Here is a 15,939-nt window from a genome sequence, read left to right on the forward strand (position 1 = left end):
AGAACAACATTGCAAGGCAGGTGTAAGTGGCCAGATCCGGCCAGTTTGGAGATAACACAGGGAAAATATTTTGGCCAAACACGGCCTGTTCAAATGCTAAAAAGTTAAGGCAATGATGATGATGATGATAATGATGTGGGTGTCTTGATAATGTATTTTGTAAGTCCTTCATTCATTAAAAACACAATAATGTACTGACTTCACACAAAATCAATGATTAATTCAACTTCATTTCTTTAAGATTCATTAACAAACTCACACACAAAGACACAAAATATTACAAAGATTGGCTTCAATGAAGGTGGCCACATTTGGAGTCCAATACACGATGGGGGTTAATCATATCAGATCATAGACGTTTGGTTGCAAAGAGGGACACGGACTGAGAGACGGTAAACAACCCTCAATGTGTTCACGCATTAATAAGAAAGTACTTTCTTCCCAGTCAGCAGAACTGTGGCCGTCTGTGACAAAGCTAGAGTCCAACGGATACAACAAGTCTGCAGACAACTGCTGCTGTTGTTGGCTGCTGCTGTTGCTGCTGTTGTTGTTGTTGTTGTTGTTGTTGTAGTTATATAGGCATTTCTTTAGAAACGGTAACTCATCCAAGTTGAATTGGGCAGCACTGAGTGCCGTGTTGTTATTGTTACTAGCTGTACTGTAGTTGCAAATAGTCCTTGGATCAGTATTACAAGTAGCAGCGGCAGCAGCAGCAGCAGCGGCAGCGGCTATGTTACCATTAAATAACAAAGTATTAAGAGGCTCCGTCAGTGCTGGGAGATCGGGTAAGGGTGGCGTCGGTGATATGCTGCTCTCCAGGGTTGCTGGTGGAACGAGATTATAAGAGGAGGCAGAGGAAGATGAAGAGGTTGAGCAAGTGGATGAGGCAGATGAGCCCGTATAACAGGTGGATGATGACAAGGGCGACAGGGATGACGTAGATGAAGATAATGAAGAAGGGAAAGAAAGTGTTGTCGGGGTGGTGGTGTCAATGGATAAGGAGGTTAACGATCCACTGTGGTTGACACGAGATGATAACGAACTGGGCGAAGGAGCAGGGACCGGGCTGTCACTTCCATCATCAGAGGCAAATAATAAGCTGACTCCATTCTGGGATTCTTCCGGAAGCTTCTCTGGGTCGTGCATTATCGAAGTTTTAATACTAATCTGCCTGAAGGCCTTCAAGAAACCTGCAGTGGGGAAAAAAGAAGAACAGAAAGTGAATAGAGACAAACATAGATAGATAAATATACACTCATAAGCACACGTATATATAAATATATATATCATAAATATTATATATATATACTAGCAGATATACCCGACGTTGCCCAGGTTAAAGAGAATAATGAAATTTAAAACCACGGTCTAAATTATGCAGGCCTAAACTGCTAATGGCTGAGATACTAACTTTCTACATTAATAATTCTCCGACCCATGCCAGCATGGAACATAGACGTTGGGTGAAATGTTAAAAGAAAGTTTCCAACTCATATATGTATATAAAGTAAATACACATAATTCAAAAACACGTTTTGTCTAGCTTATTTCATAATCAAAAACCAGATACAGATTATAAACAATGAAAGGCCAATTTTGGTGATTCATTTGACAGAGGTAGTAGACATTTTTTGACATCCATTAGTCAAAAAATTATCACAATCTCATCTATTATATAAAACAGAGATGTGTGTATTTGCTTTTTCTCTATCTCTCTATAGATTTCTATCCATCTCTATAGCTATCTACCTGTCTATATCTTATCTTATCTATCTTTATCTACCTTATTTGTCTCACTAGCTAGCTCTCTTTCTCTCTCCCCCTCTCTCTATATCTCATTCACTCTGTTTTCACTTTCATTTTTCAGATGCTAAGTTTTCAATCGCTATTTACAAACAACAACAACAAATTACTGACAGAAGTAACTTCAGAAATTTCACTTCAATCCGTGCACTTCTTCGTTAGATTTGCCTACAATTTTTTTATTTACTTTTGCAACAAGTGTTTTTTGTTGTTGACAGAATTATTGATAAAAGTAAGTTCATAATTTACTGACAGAAGTAACTTTGAAAATTTCACAATGAATGGGATTAATGATGGAGATACAGCTACACACACACACACATAAAACAGCTGTGTGGTTAAGAAGTTTGCTTCCCCAACAAATGGTCTTGGGTTCTGTCCTACTGTTGGTCACTTTGGTCAAGTGTCTTCCACTATAAGCCTCAGACCAGCCAAAGACTCGTGAGTGGAAGCCTGACGGGTATACATACAGGTATACATGTGTTTGTGTGGGTAGGGATAGCTGCATGCATGGATGTGTGTGGGTGGATGCCTTTGTCTTTCACAGCATCTTCTAGTTGTAAATGAGTGTCACTGTTATACAAGCAGTGCCATTCATTTCCAAAATTCTGCAAAAACATTTCTGGTCAAGTGGGGGGGGAGATATTATGTTTCTAGGAAACAGGTGAGAGTTTGGGGACAGGAAGGGCACCATCCGACCCATGCTAGCACAGAAAAGTGGACATTAAATGTTGATGAAATGATCACACACACACACATTGACAGGTTTTAAACCTTGTTAAACTTGTGCACATTGCGCACTCTGATGCACCAAGATGCACCCTACTCACCCTGTCTCAAATTGGTCAATGAAAGAAATTCTTCCTGCCAACAATGTAAACTTTCTAAAAAACTCTGCGTTGTTTTGGTCACCACCATCTTGTTGAAGGAGTTGAACAATGGCTTGATGAAAAAACTGAACTGAATATTGGTGAAGGAAACCAACAGGAAGTAATTATAAAAATAATTAGTATTAATTAGAATATTTTGTACGAGTTAGAAGGAAGGGCAACAATCATGGTGTTTGCCAAGACCTCAAAGACCTCAGACGGGCAACCAATTCACTATTTGCAACAATTTAGACTCAAGAGAAGGCGCTCAAGAGGCACACAGGGGTCACGTTAAACAGAGAAATGGATTAGGACTTCCACACAGCCTTGTCAACAGAAAACTGCTGCCAATTCCTTATAAGGAAACACCTAAAATTCTTAGATGAATATACTAGCCCCACCATCACAAACTGTTCCCATTCTTCTCTCGTCATTGAGTTAGATTAAACATACTTTATGTTTCTTCTTCTCAACATTTATCTCTTTTTCTTCTCCTTCATGACATCCAACCTGCATCCCTCCTTCTGGGCTGGTATCATCATGTCACACTGAATTACAATAAAACACCAGATTGCTATGACACCAATGGAAACCGTCTTCTTATCATGTAACTCCTGCCAGGTTTGCAGATTAAACCCTCTCCAAGTTTTAATTAACAGAGAAATAACACAGAAATGCAAATCAGTGTCATTTTGAGACTGCTAAACTGAGCACTCTTCTGTGTGAGAAACAAACTTCAGCCTCAAAACTTTCCGCTTACATCATGGACGTTTACCTTTTTTGCAGTTCATTCAATGAATTCCTGAGAATGTTTCTTTTCTTCTATTTTCAATCATGGTGGAAATAAACATTATTGATTTTAGTGATCTTGAGATTTATTGATTCTGAGCTGGAGTGGGGTGATATCACATAGATTATTTTGTTAGATTGAGAAAGAAGAGGCATTAATTTATTGATAGATTTTAAACACAGGGTCTCTGTGTAGAGGTGAGTTTAATAAGGAGAGAGAAATTGTTGTAAGAAGAGGGAATGAGATTCGTTTGTTGCGCCTTGCAACAACTTGGAATGGTAGAGATGAAGGTATATGTTGGAATTCTTTTCCTAAGGGGTGGCCACGAATTAATATCTTGTAAAAATATGTGAAAACATCAGTGTGTAATCCACTTACCTGTAATCAACCAACCTTTGTAATTATTGCATTCAGTTTAAATGTTTCTTTCTAAACACTCAGGACTGCCCAACCCCCAAAGCACTCTTTTGATATTTTCCTCCCCTTTGTAAAGGCATTTGGGCTGGTGGCTACAGTACTGCACTCCTGACCGTAAGGTTGTGGTTTCAATTCCTAGACCAGGCAGTGCATTGCATTCTTCAGCAAAGACATTTCTTTTCACATTGTCACTCCAGTCCACTCCGATGTAAATGGACCACCCTGTGACAGGCTGGAATCCCATTCTGGGGAAATGTTGTGATCTTGGTCACTTATACAACATGGAAAGCAGGTAACTGGTCTTAAGAGTCCTAGGGTTCAAAGACAGTAATGTCAAGGGGTTGTTGTTGATGATGATGATGATTCTACAACAGCTTCAAGACAATGCTACTACCCAGATTAGAGCCCACTGGCACACAATGTTGTCAAAAGGCGTTTGGTTTAGGGTGTTGGACTCATAATTGTAAGATTATGGTTTCAATACCTGGACTGCACAGCACATTGTTCTCTTCAGCAAAACACTTCATTCCATTCAGCTGGCAAAAAGGAGTAATCCTGGGATGGACCAGCATCCCATCCGGGTGGAGAATTTATACGCCATGGCAACCGAGAAATCAGCCCTTACAAGTCAGCAGGACTTGAGAAGGTAACTTGCCCCATTTTTTTTTTTAAATACGACCCTGGCTTTTCTGGCTTTTTCTGGCCTTTTCTGGCTTTTTCTGGGTTTTGATGGGATTTTAAAATGAATGATGACAAAATGAAAACAAAGGCAATCTTTTTAAACCTGAATACGTCGTTCAATGTGATGCGTGATACGATAGAGAAGTTTCTATGAAACAACCTGGCCCAACATCTCAAGACTTACTTTATCCTAAAATATCACAGGATTCAGAAGAAAATAGCTGGATGCTTTCATCCCCCTTCAAACTATTAGGGTTAGGGTTTTTACCAGTAAATGACAGGACAGGATTACAGTTATTACCCAAGGTCACTGTGGAACACAAGCTTCAAACTTAGAATTCTTTAAGTCAAGTGTCCCAACCATTTCGCTTCACAGCCATTGAATACATCATCATCATCATCATCATCATCATCGTCATCGTTTAACGTCCGTTTTCCATGCTAGCATGGGTTGGACGGTTCGACTGGGGTCTGGGGAGCCAGGAGGCTGCACCAGGCTCCAGTCTGATCTGGCAGTGTTTCTACAGCTGGATGCCCTTCCTAATGCCAACCACTCCGAGAGTGTAGTGGACCTGTTGGAAAAAAAAGACAAACACAAACACATAGAGACATAAACATGCTCTCTCTCTCTCTCTCTCCTCTCTCTCTCTCTCTCTCTCTCTCCCTCTCTCTCTCTCTCCCTCCCTCTCTCCCTCTCTCCCTCTCTCTCTCCCTCTCTCTCTCTCTCCTCTCTCTCTCTCCCTCTCTCTCTCTCTCCTCTCCTCTCTCTCCCTCTCTCTCTCTCTCCCTCTCTCTCTCTCTCCCTCTCCCTCTCCCTCTCTCTCTCTCTCCCCCTCTCCCTCTCTCTCTCTCTCTCTCTCTCCTTCTCAATCTCAAAGGATACAATCCAAAACTTCCAGTTCTGTTTGGTTCGATTCTCAACATATTCTTGAAACAAGTTCCTCAAATCGGTTTTAGGGTAGCTCACCCGATCCACCCCAGAATCGGGGAGTTGCAACTGCAGTTTTCTACAATTAACAATTACATCTCGTTAACATTGATGAAACAAAGAAGAGGAAGAGAAATCTTTTTTGTTTGGGAGAGAAAAGCAAATAAATAAATAAATAAAAATAAGAATAAAGATAAAACTACATAAAGAGATTATAAGGGATTATAGGAGAGAGATTAACAACAAAACAACTGCATCAATAGTCATTTAAATAATAATAAAATTTTAATAATAATAATAATAATAATAAACTGGGGTGTTTTAAGTAGGGAGAGGACACAAAAATTAAAATTATTTTGAAGATAATGAAGAGAGAGGGAGGGGCAGATTGAGGGAAGGGAAGAGGATGGAGTTGAGAGGGGGAAAGGGAGAGAGTTGAGAGAAGAGAAATACTTGGGGAAAAGGAAAGGAAAAAGGAAAGAATTAGGGGAGAACCAAGGAGAGTGTGTGTGTGTGTGTGTGTGCATGAATGGTTAAGAAGTTTGATTGCCAACCCTAAGATCTGAAGTTCCATTTCACATAAAGCAAGTAAAGGTAAACTCTGACCCCAATTAGTCCTATGGCCTGTCAGTCCAGAAGATCCCTTCCGCTTGTTTATTTAGGCAGGTCCAACCATCCATCCATGACTAAATGGCCAGGCCTGTCCTGACATGACCATACCACTCGTTCTTGCCAGCTGAGTGGACCGGAACAACATGAAGTGAAGTGCCTTGCTCAAGAACACAACACCCCAACCAGTCCAACACCCCTAACCACTGAGCTACACACCTCCACACTTGAAGGAGGGGGTCTTCTAAAATAATTCCTGATCGACCCAAATCTTGTCAGTGAAATGGGATTGAGAGAAAAAGTGAGGACATCCACGGGACTGTCTTTGATGTGGCCACAGACACATGGCACCCTGCTAATTCTGTCTGTAGAATATGGTAAGAATACACGAGGTGTGTGGAATACTCAACCATTTTCACTACAAAGACTAAGAGATTCAGTTGATGGAACAATTAGAAGATTCACTGAGAGAGATGTGGCAGTGTAGTTGAGGAACAGACTTCCCAACCACATGGTTCTGGGTTCAGTCTCACTGCACAGCACCGTGGCCAACCAAAACCTTGTGAGGGAATTTGGTAAACGAAAACTGAAAAATACCTGTCATACATATATATAATATGTATGTTGGTTCATAGCATCTACTTTTCTGCTTTCTGGTTCTGAAGAGGAGTTAACCACTCCAAAATGCATTCATCTCCCAGTCTGGTCAGGGGGCACTGTGAACCGATTTGGTGTATTTACACCCATTTGTCTACAGAGAGAAATTTTCTCCAGATTTGAACTGACAACCATTTTGCATTTACACATATCACTGCTTAGCACTTTTATTCCACTTGGGTGTGTGTGTTTGCGTGTGTGTGTGTGTGTGTGTGTCCTTCCAATTTTCCACAGAAAACTGTAGCTTGTTTTGAGACAGGTGAGTGTTAGTGACAGGAAAGGTATCCAACTATAGAAAATCTGCCTTGTCCAATTCATCTAACCCATACAAGCATGGAAAAGTGGAAGTTAAAATGATGATGATGACGACGGTGATGACGACGATGATGATGATCCAGCATATGTATGTGAGTTTGTGAATGTGGCCATATTTGAGTGGGGGGGGGGTGAGTATGTATCAGTGTAAAAGTCTGTTTTTAAGACCAAGAATCATGAGCTGCTTCTACCGTGCAAGGTTCCTACAGCTGACCCTCTTATACTGACAGGGGCAGTTAGGTCAAAGACACCTGAATGACCTGGAAAATCCATTGTTATCAGCTACCCTGCCATCCATGACCTCCAACTTCTAACACGAACATTTATTGCCAACAAGAAAATATCTACATGGTAGGTCAACTTGCCAGAAATAGCAGCCAAATGTCACTCAAATCACACTCTAACATCTGAGAAGCAGAGAAACAAGGGTTAAGCAGTGGGGAGGAGAAGAGGGAGATACAAAAGTAAGGAGAATTCTCGGAGATATACAGAGAGAGGGAGAGAGAAGAGTATGGGGGGGTGGGGAATAATACAAAGATGTATCATCATCATCATCATCAACATCTTTTCATTCCCGTCACTTATTCTGGCCTGGGTTGGATGGTTTGAGAGGATCTGACAGACCCGAGGACTGTACTGTGCTCCAGTATGGGGGGGGGGGTTTACAGAAAGATAGAAAGTTAGGCAAAAATCTTCTAAAAGATAAAGAGAATCATACAACAGAGAGAGAGAGAAGGAGAGAAAAGGGGGAGAGGGGGGGAGAAAAGGTGAAGAAGGAAAAAGTTTAGCAAATTTAGAAGAAATGTTGCAGAGAGAAAGAATCTCAAGAAAAGTCTGTAGGAATTTTTCAAAAATGTTCTTTAAGATGGTGGAGAGAAATTGAAGGAAGTATAGCTGCTATTTCTAGGAAACCAAAGGACCACATAAAGTTTTTCTTGTTGGCTCTAACTGTCAAAGAATTATTTTTAAATTTGCGAAGCATCTTTAGAACCTCAAACTCTGTTTAAAATTGAGTCACAAATTCTTGTACTGAGCACCTTGAACTAAAAGGTAAATCTCATGGTTTTTGTGGGGTTTGTGTAGGGCATAATCCATGACATATCTATGTTTGTAGTGGTGAAGGTATGTGGCTTAGCGGTTAGCGCATTTGGGTTACAATCGTAAGGTGTTGAGTTCCAGTCCCAGCAATATATTATGTCCTTGAGCAAGGCACTTTATTTCACGTTGCTCCAATCCATTCAACACGCAAAAATGATTCGTACCTGAATTTCAAAGGGGCCAGCCTTGTCACACTCTGTGTCACACTGAATCTCCCCCGAAAACTACGTAAACGGTACACGTGTCTGTGGAGTGCTCAGCCACTTGCACGCTAATTTCAGGAGCAGGCTGTTCCGTTGATCAGATCAGCTGGGACCCTCGTAATCGTAACCAACAGAGTGCTCCATGTTTGTAGTATGAGATATAGCATGTTTACGTGTGTGTTATAAGTAGTGGGTAGCGATTTTCTTCACTACTTCAGGGAGTGATGACCCTGCCTGACACGAGTCCCAGGCTCAGCTGACTCTGGCTGACAGTCCCCAGTATGGGCCCCTATCCTGGGTTACGGAAAGGAGACAACCTTCAAAGAAATCCAGAGTGGGACCCCATAGGCAGTTTAGTGTTCGACTTGACAGTTTTCCGGTAGCTCCTGCAACCATGCTGGTGCCAAACGTAATGCTCTACACGTCAGCAAAGTCAAGACAGGAACCCTGACGATTGGGCTACCCAGGATTTTCTTACATCTAGCCCAGGCCTGTGCAAAACTGGAGAGGAAACTTCAGTGAAAAACCAGGCTGGATTATTTTATGCGCAACTCCATTGTTTCCCCGAGACAAAAGGATGCCAACAACAACAACAACAGGATATAGTATGTGTGGTGCAAGATATTGTGTGTGAGTGTGGTGTTGTGAATTTAGTCTGTTGCTGAACTAATTCACAGCCTGGTCACCATGACCAGCCACCATCCTATCTTTTTGCTACCATTACAAGAGGGGTGGAAATCTTGAGAGGTATAAGCACCAGTTATACTGTTATACTTGGTTAGTTAACTTTGTAACTAGTTAAATATTGGTTTCAAATTTTGGCACAAGACCAGCAATTTGGGGTTAGTTGATTACATTGACCCCAGAGTTCAACTGGTACTTATACTACCAACCCTGAAAGGATGAAAGATAAAGTCGACCTTGGCAGCTTTTGAACCCAGAACATAAATTCAGAAGTAATTCCACTCTGTACCTTTTCTGGTGCATTAATGATCCTACAAGCTGATGGCCTAATAATTAATTAAATGTTAATTTGCAAACTGAGCATCTGAAATCTGATCTGCAAGGTTTGATCGAACTCAGAGCAAATTCTGAAGATGATCCACAGTCCAGTCTATGGTCAAGAACTAGCGATATCAATGTCCAATACTGCTGCCATCTGCCACACAGTTAAGGAATCGATTGCAGAGAATCTAAAAGGGGGCAGGGAGTGGGAGGGGGGACTAGGCAATGTGCAAACTTATACAGGTTTCTCATATCTAACTCTAACCCCATCATCTCCTGTCTCAATTCTTCCTCAAATTTCTAGCAACATCCTTGCATTTATTCTTGCACCTTTATAAAGGTGCATCTGCAAAAATTCAACCAAAGTTGATATCAACAATTGAAGGAGGCCTCCAATGACCCTCACCACTGTCCATACTCCTTTCACTAAGAAACAGTTGAAACAGAACAGAAGCATCATTTTAGCATCTTTCATTTTCATATTTCTGTTGAAATACATTCTCTTTTATTTCGTTTTTGGATTTGGTTTGCAAGATTCTTTATATGAGTTTATGTGTTGAAGCATATTCTGTTGTGTCTGGGGAGAGTCATTTTCTTTTTGTGCCTTATAGTGTAACACACTCACCGGTAAAATTTCCACTTATTTCTTATTTTCATTTTCCTAAAATTTTCGTTGTGTCTTGCAACCTTTTCAATAGTCAGGACTATTTTACTGGTGAGTGTGTTACATTATAAGGCACAAAAAGAAAATGACTCTCCCCAGACACAACAGAATATACATTCTCTTTGTCTCAGTGAATTTTGAAAATAATGAAGAATTTAGCCAAAAGTAACTTTGTCGTTATTAATCTGGCGTTTGGAACAGAAATTAACAGGAAATTTTGATAGGAGTTTTTGATTTAGATTTATTTTAAAACAAGAAAATGGTATTACAGAGGCAGAGGTGGTCACATGTGGGTTGATACCAAAATGGTTAAGAACACAGTTTTCATTATTTCTTAATGAAACAGTTTAAATGATGAAGGATAGAATATTTTATTGCATTTCTGAAAACCAGTTAATTTCATAATTCTACTGCTTTCATCATTAAAATTAAATTTTAAAAACAGTTGAACACTGAAGATTAATTAGTTACTTCTAACGAGCTTCTATGAACCCAGGTCAACAACAGACATGAGATAAACAATCACCTAAAATGGTAGTTTTTGATGTGTGTGTGTGTGTGTGTGTGTGGTGAGGTATACTGAGGGAATCTGGAAGAAAGGTGAATTAGTAGAATGTTTTGAATACCTGTTGGGAAGAAACCAGAAAAATAAACAGTTAGAGATGATGAGGTTAACATCAGCTGAAGAGGAACAAACTAGCACTGAGGTATTAAAAGACTTCCATGAGTTTTGTGCCACAAGAATCGGCAGATGACAACAGCTGTCACATATTCCAAAGCATTGTCTTGCAGCAGACATTTTCATTTGTGCCATCCATTTTACTAAACAGTGACACACAGAAGCCACCTGGCAACTGGACTGAGCTGCACTGGACAATGGCTCATCTAAGGAGATTAAATATTGGTTCATTGGCTGAGGAGGTATTACAGGTATTTTGTATTCTATCACAGGAAGTTGTATTGTAATGTAGACAGGACACAGAACCCTAATTGGCCCCAGCGACAGTAGCAGAGGTAATTAGATGCTAATGGCTTTAATGATTGATTCATTGAACTAGAGACACCAAAGATTTCTGATAACTGGGTGGGTGTCTTGGCTCAGGAACTGAATTCCTGTTTACCTGGTAAGAAAATTACCAGTTTAACAGGTAACGGCTCATTAATGATAGGCTGAGTTAATTAGAAAGAGTCAGGACGGACACAACACTGAAGCCAAACCCAGAATTGATCACTGTCCAAAATAATGGTTGTTTGAGACTCTGTGGAATTGGTTGTACAAGAGTTGTGCTTTCTGACTAAACATCTACCATCTACCATCAAAATATATTCCTGACAACAAACAATTGCATTGAATTACTTGATTATTTGCCAGTGAAATGAAACAGGTGACATGACAATATTTACTTTCTTTTTTTTTTATGATTCCAATGATTTATATAAAATAACATCTTTTATATTCAATGAGAAAAGTTGGCCACAACATAAACAGCAATTTTTCTCAGAACTAACAAGATATTCTTGTATGATGAGAGAGAAACATCTAACATTAATTATGTTTCTGTTAACAGAGTTAATTAATAACTTATTAGTAGTAATGATATTAATTAGTTTTGACCATAATTAGTCCATAAAAATCTCGTCAGTGTCACTAAATGAAGCACACATTTGGTAAAAGAATTAGTCAAGAACACACCAAGAAGACAGACCCCCTGGCTGTTGGTGCCATAAAAACTCCTATGGTTGATCCAATTGTCTAAATCAAGCTTAATCCCACTAAATCATGTTATTAACATCATCTACATCAATACCATCACTAGTAATAATCTGGCAATTACATCTTTAAATAAGGATCCAAATTTCATATTTGATGAAAACATGTCTTCTACAGGTTACAACTTTGTAACTCCTCTTGGTGAACGAAACATGTGCAATGGTGAATAAAATGAAAAAATGAAAATTCTCCTGTTTTGAAATCATTACAGAAAATATTTTCCTATATTCTGAACTCTTAAGCGTGTGTCACACAAACATAACATCTACATAGAGATCTGGAATACTAGAATTAGGAGATGTGCTTTTAAGGGGACACAATTTGGATTTGAACCCTATCTACATATGTAAGGATCCCCAATACACATTGCCAGGATGAAAGCTTCAATAATGAATTAAACACTGTTCTCCAATAAATAATATACACCTGTATTCCAGGTATTTTCTTCTGTTTGCACACATAACTGCAGGTGTATACAGATCTGTGGGTGGGTGTGTATACACTGACACACATCCACATCCACATAGTTTCACCTAATCCTAAATCTTTACACTCATCCCTAATAATCCTGAGTTGACAGAGTCTGATGCTCTCTCGATTCTTTTTTCAGATACAAAAAGACTCAAAATAAGAGTCACCATAACATTCAGGCTTTCTTTTAACATCCTAAATAAAGACAGTATATTCTAGATGAAAGAATCAAAACTAGGAATTTGTCACTAGGGCTGAATAATAAACCATTATTTAGTTCCTGACTTTAAACAAAAAAAAAAAGCTTAAAATTTGATCTTTGGAACTTTGGTTTTTCACAGACAATTGTGAGTCTGTTTTTGTTTTTCTTCAACCCAAACCTTTGCATTGTTATCAACGCCCTCTTCAAATTACCAAATTACAATGGTTTCAGTTTTTAATAGTTTGAACCCAAACTACAATTGTCAACAAACTATTTTCTAACCAATGCTCCACAAACCATTTTTTACAGAACAAATTGGTTCTTGGTTTTGTTTCATGTTTGATTGTTGTTGTTTTTTGTTTCTCTTTTGATAACTGGAAGACACCAAACCATTTCCTTCCATGACAAACTCAAACAAAACCAGTTTTAGTCCTAGATGACTTAATTATTTCTAATAATTATTTAAATATTTTAATGAAATCTGCTGTAAATGTGTTTCACTTTCTGTTTAAAATATTCAACAACTTGAAAGAATTTAGTGAAATACTTTCCCAGTCATTAAATTGATGTTTCGAACTTAACAAACGGTCCCTGCAAAGAACTGTGATAAAAGGAGTCAACCTAAGTATACCCTTTGTATCATAGAACCAAAAACAGTCTCAGACAGGTTCAGCATGAACAGTTTTTGTTTTTTTAACTGATGGAAAATTAACAGTCCATTATTACTATTATCACTATTATTATTATTATTGCCTTTGCACAGCTTCTAACGCTGGAGATGTACTACAGTGTCAGCTGTTCCCTACCAGTGAACTAAGGTAACACCCCTTATTTTTCGAGCACCTTCCAGAGTATTCGAGCGGATCGAAGCAGAGCTGTTTTCTGCAAGTCCTCCACCCTTATTTTATTATTATTATTATTATTATTATTTTCACTATTATTTAAGGTGAAGAACTGGCAGAATCGCTAGCACACCAGACAAAATGTTTAGCGGCATTTCTTCCGGCTCTTTTCGTTCTGAGTGAAAATTCCACCAGGGTCAACTTTACCTTTCATCCTTTCAGGGTCGATAAATTAAGTACCAGTGAAACATTGGGGTCAATGTAATCAACTAGTCAGTTCCCTCCCCCAAAATTTCAGGCCTTGTGCCTATACTAGAAAGGATTATTATAATCATTATTATTATTAAGGCAGAGAGCAGGGAGAATCATTACTATGTCAGATAAAATGCCTGGCAGCATTTCATTTATCTTTATATTCCAAGTTCAAATTCTGCCAAGGCCAATTTTGCCTTTCATCCATTCAGGGTCAATAAAATAAGTAACAGTTAAGCACTAGGGTCCCTGGGCTCGAGCATCCGCCTCCCCCAATAACTTCAGGTTTGGTGCCAATAGTAGAAAGGAATATTATTTCACCTTTTTCACTGAACTACAGTCACGCTGGGGCCAAAAGTTATACAACATTAGTATTACTGAAATATGTAAGACTGGACTCCTATAAATGTACCAATGGCTACGAGAATCAACATTATCAATTCTATATGAATCACCATTATTCATAGTCACTGCCCCTCATTCTGGGGTAAATTTATACTATCGGAAAATTTGGGGGGTCATTTCATGTGGAACATTCAAGGAGAGATTTTCATCAATTCCTCCAAAAATTTATTTCCATTCCTCAGTTCTTATTAAACAAATTCATAAAAAAACACAAGTTTCAAGAATATGGAATACAAAACAGGTATGAAAATATGAAGAACAGTTACATAAATGATGAAAATATACATACATATATATATATAGTTACATGGTTACATATATATATATGTGTATATATTTGTGAGGGAATATGTGCATATAAATACATATGTATATATAAACATACGTAATTATTTATAATTGGTATGTATATATATATGTGTGTGTGTGTATGTATATATATACATATATAAACATATGTTTGCATACATATATATATATATATATACACACATATGTATACATATATACATATATACACATGTATGTATACATATATATATATATACATACACACACACACACACATATATATACATATAAAATTATGTATAGTTTTATATATATATATATAAATACAGGCCTCTATATATATATATATATATACATATATATATAATATACGCATATTTATATATACATAAAATTAACATCTAGCCAAAAAAAAAAAGAAATGCAAATAAAAAAAGGAAGAAAAGATAGAAAATGTGGGCGTGGCGTTTCACCGGGCCCAAGAGGATTAATGTACACTTACTGAATCTCGTCAGTCAAGGCACCTAACTGTTGCCGCAGGGCACATGCCTCATCTCTCTGGGCCTTAGATTCGGCCTGAAGTTGTCGACAGTGTTCCGACGCTACAATAGGGAGACGAGTCAGAATTTTGGGTAAGGGCTGTCCCCTGAGTACAGGGGACCCATCGTGTACCATACGCAAGGTGCCCATTGACGATAATTGCCTTTATTGAATTATTAAACAATTAACTATTACTACTATTACAATTATTATTACTACTACTACTACTACCCCTACTACTGCTACTAATTCACTATTGTTAATACACCTCCTCATGTGACCATCAAATAGTATAATTGAGGTGATTAGAATAATATATTCATATTTATGCAGTTTTTAGTAAACAATTCCTGAAATTAAAATGTTTTTCTTTTTTTATTCTGAACATCTCAGCCCCCCCCCCCCCTGGCTTTGATAGAATTTTTCTCTTTAATGTCTCACTTTGAAATTTCAAAGGCAAAAAAGTTTCTTTTTCTTTTTTACTTCAAGAATTCCACACAGCTATCTCATGAAATTCCATGTTGAAAGTTTCGATAATTTTCACATTATGATCATAAAAAACTTCATTTGAAGAACATAAGAAATTCCACGTCAACTTTGATAGGAATTCCATCATCAGAAACAAGCTTCATGTCTGCAGAATGGAACCAGCAAATAACTAAAACCCTTCCTTTCTTACAAACCAAACAAAAAAAGAAAAAAAAACAATTCTTCATCACAAGACTACTGAGATTGCAATGGAACCTAGAATGGCAAACAAATTCATACTTGGGGTTTCCTTTTATGAGAGGAAACCCAAACAATTTATAAATATATGTTTTGTGCATGTGAATGTGAAAGTGTGTAAGGGAGAGTGTGTTTTTTTTTTGTGTGTGTGTGTGTGCATATCTTGATATATATATATATATATATATATAGGAGATAAATAAAAATATATGCATACATACAAACATATATGTACGTACCTACATCTACATGTATATATACATGCATATATAAATAATTATACGGAAGTACAGGACATCACAATAAGACGTAGAAACAGAAAAAGCCAAAAAACAAAAAACAAGAAAACGGAAAACGAAAACCAAATACAGGACAGGTTACACAAGGACAAAACCCCCGT

General features: G+C 38.1%; 1 protein-coding gene across 1 annotated transcript in view; it reads right to left on the minus strand.

Moving 5' to 3' along the window:
• Positions 1-210: 210 nt before the first annotated feature.
• LOC115215836 (transcription activator MSS11) overlaps positions 211-15,939 on the minus strand; it is a 68,864-nt gene continuing 53,135 nt past the window's right edge. The window contains exons 5-8 of the mRNA XM_036505698.1: positions 14,776-14,875; positions 5,444-5,567; positions 2,634-2,763; positions 211-1,190 (exon numbers count right to left, since the gene is read on the minus strand). Of these exons, the coding sequence (XP_036361591.1) occupies positions 340-1,190; positions 2,634-2,763; positions 5,444-5,567; positions 14,776-14,875 (1,205 nt within the window). The 3' untranslated portion in view covers positions 211-339. The remainder of the gene's footprint in view (positions 1,191-2,633; positions 2,764-5,443; positions 5,568-14,775; positions 14,876-15,939) is intronic.

Source organism: Octopus sinensis, linkage group LG9, assembly GCF_006345805.1.
Source record: "Octopus sinensis linkage group LG9, ASM634580v1, whole genome shotgun sequence".
In the NCBI taxonomy this organism is placed as follows: domain Eukaryota; kingdom Metazoa; phylum Mollusca; class Cephalopoda; order Octopoda; family Octopodidae; genus Octopus; species Octopus sinensis.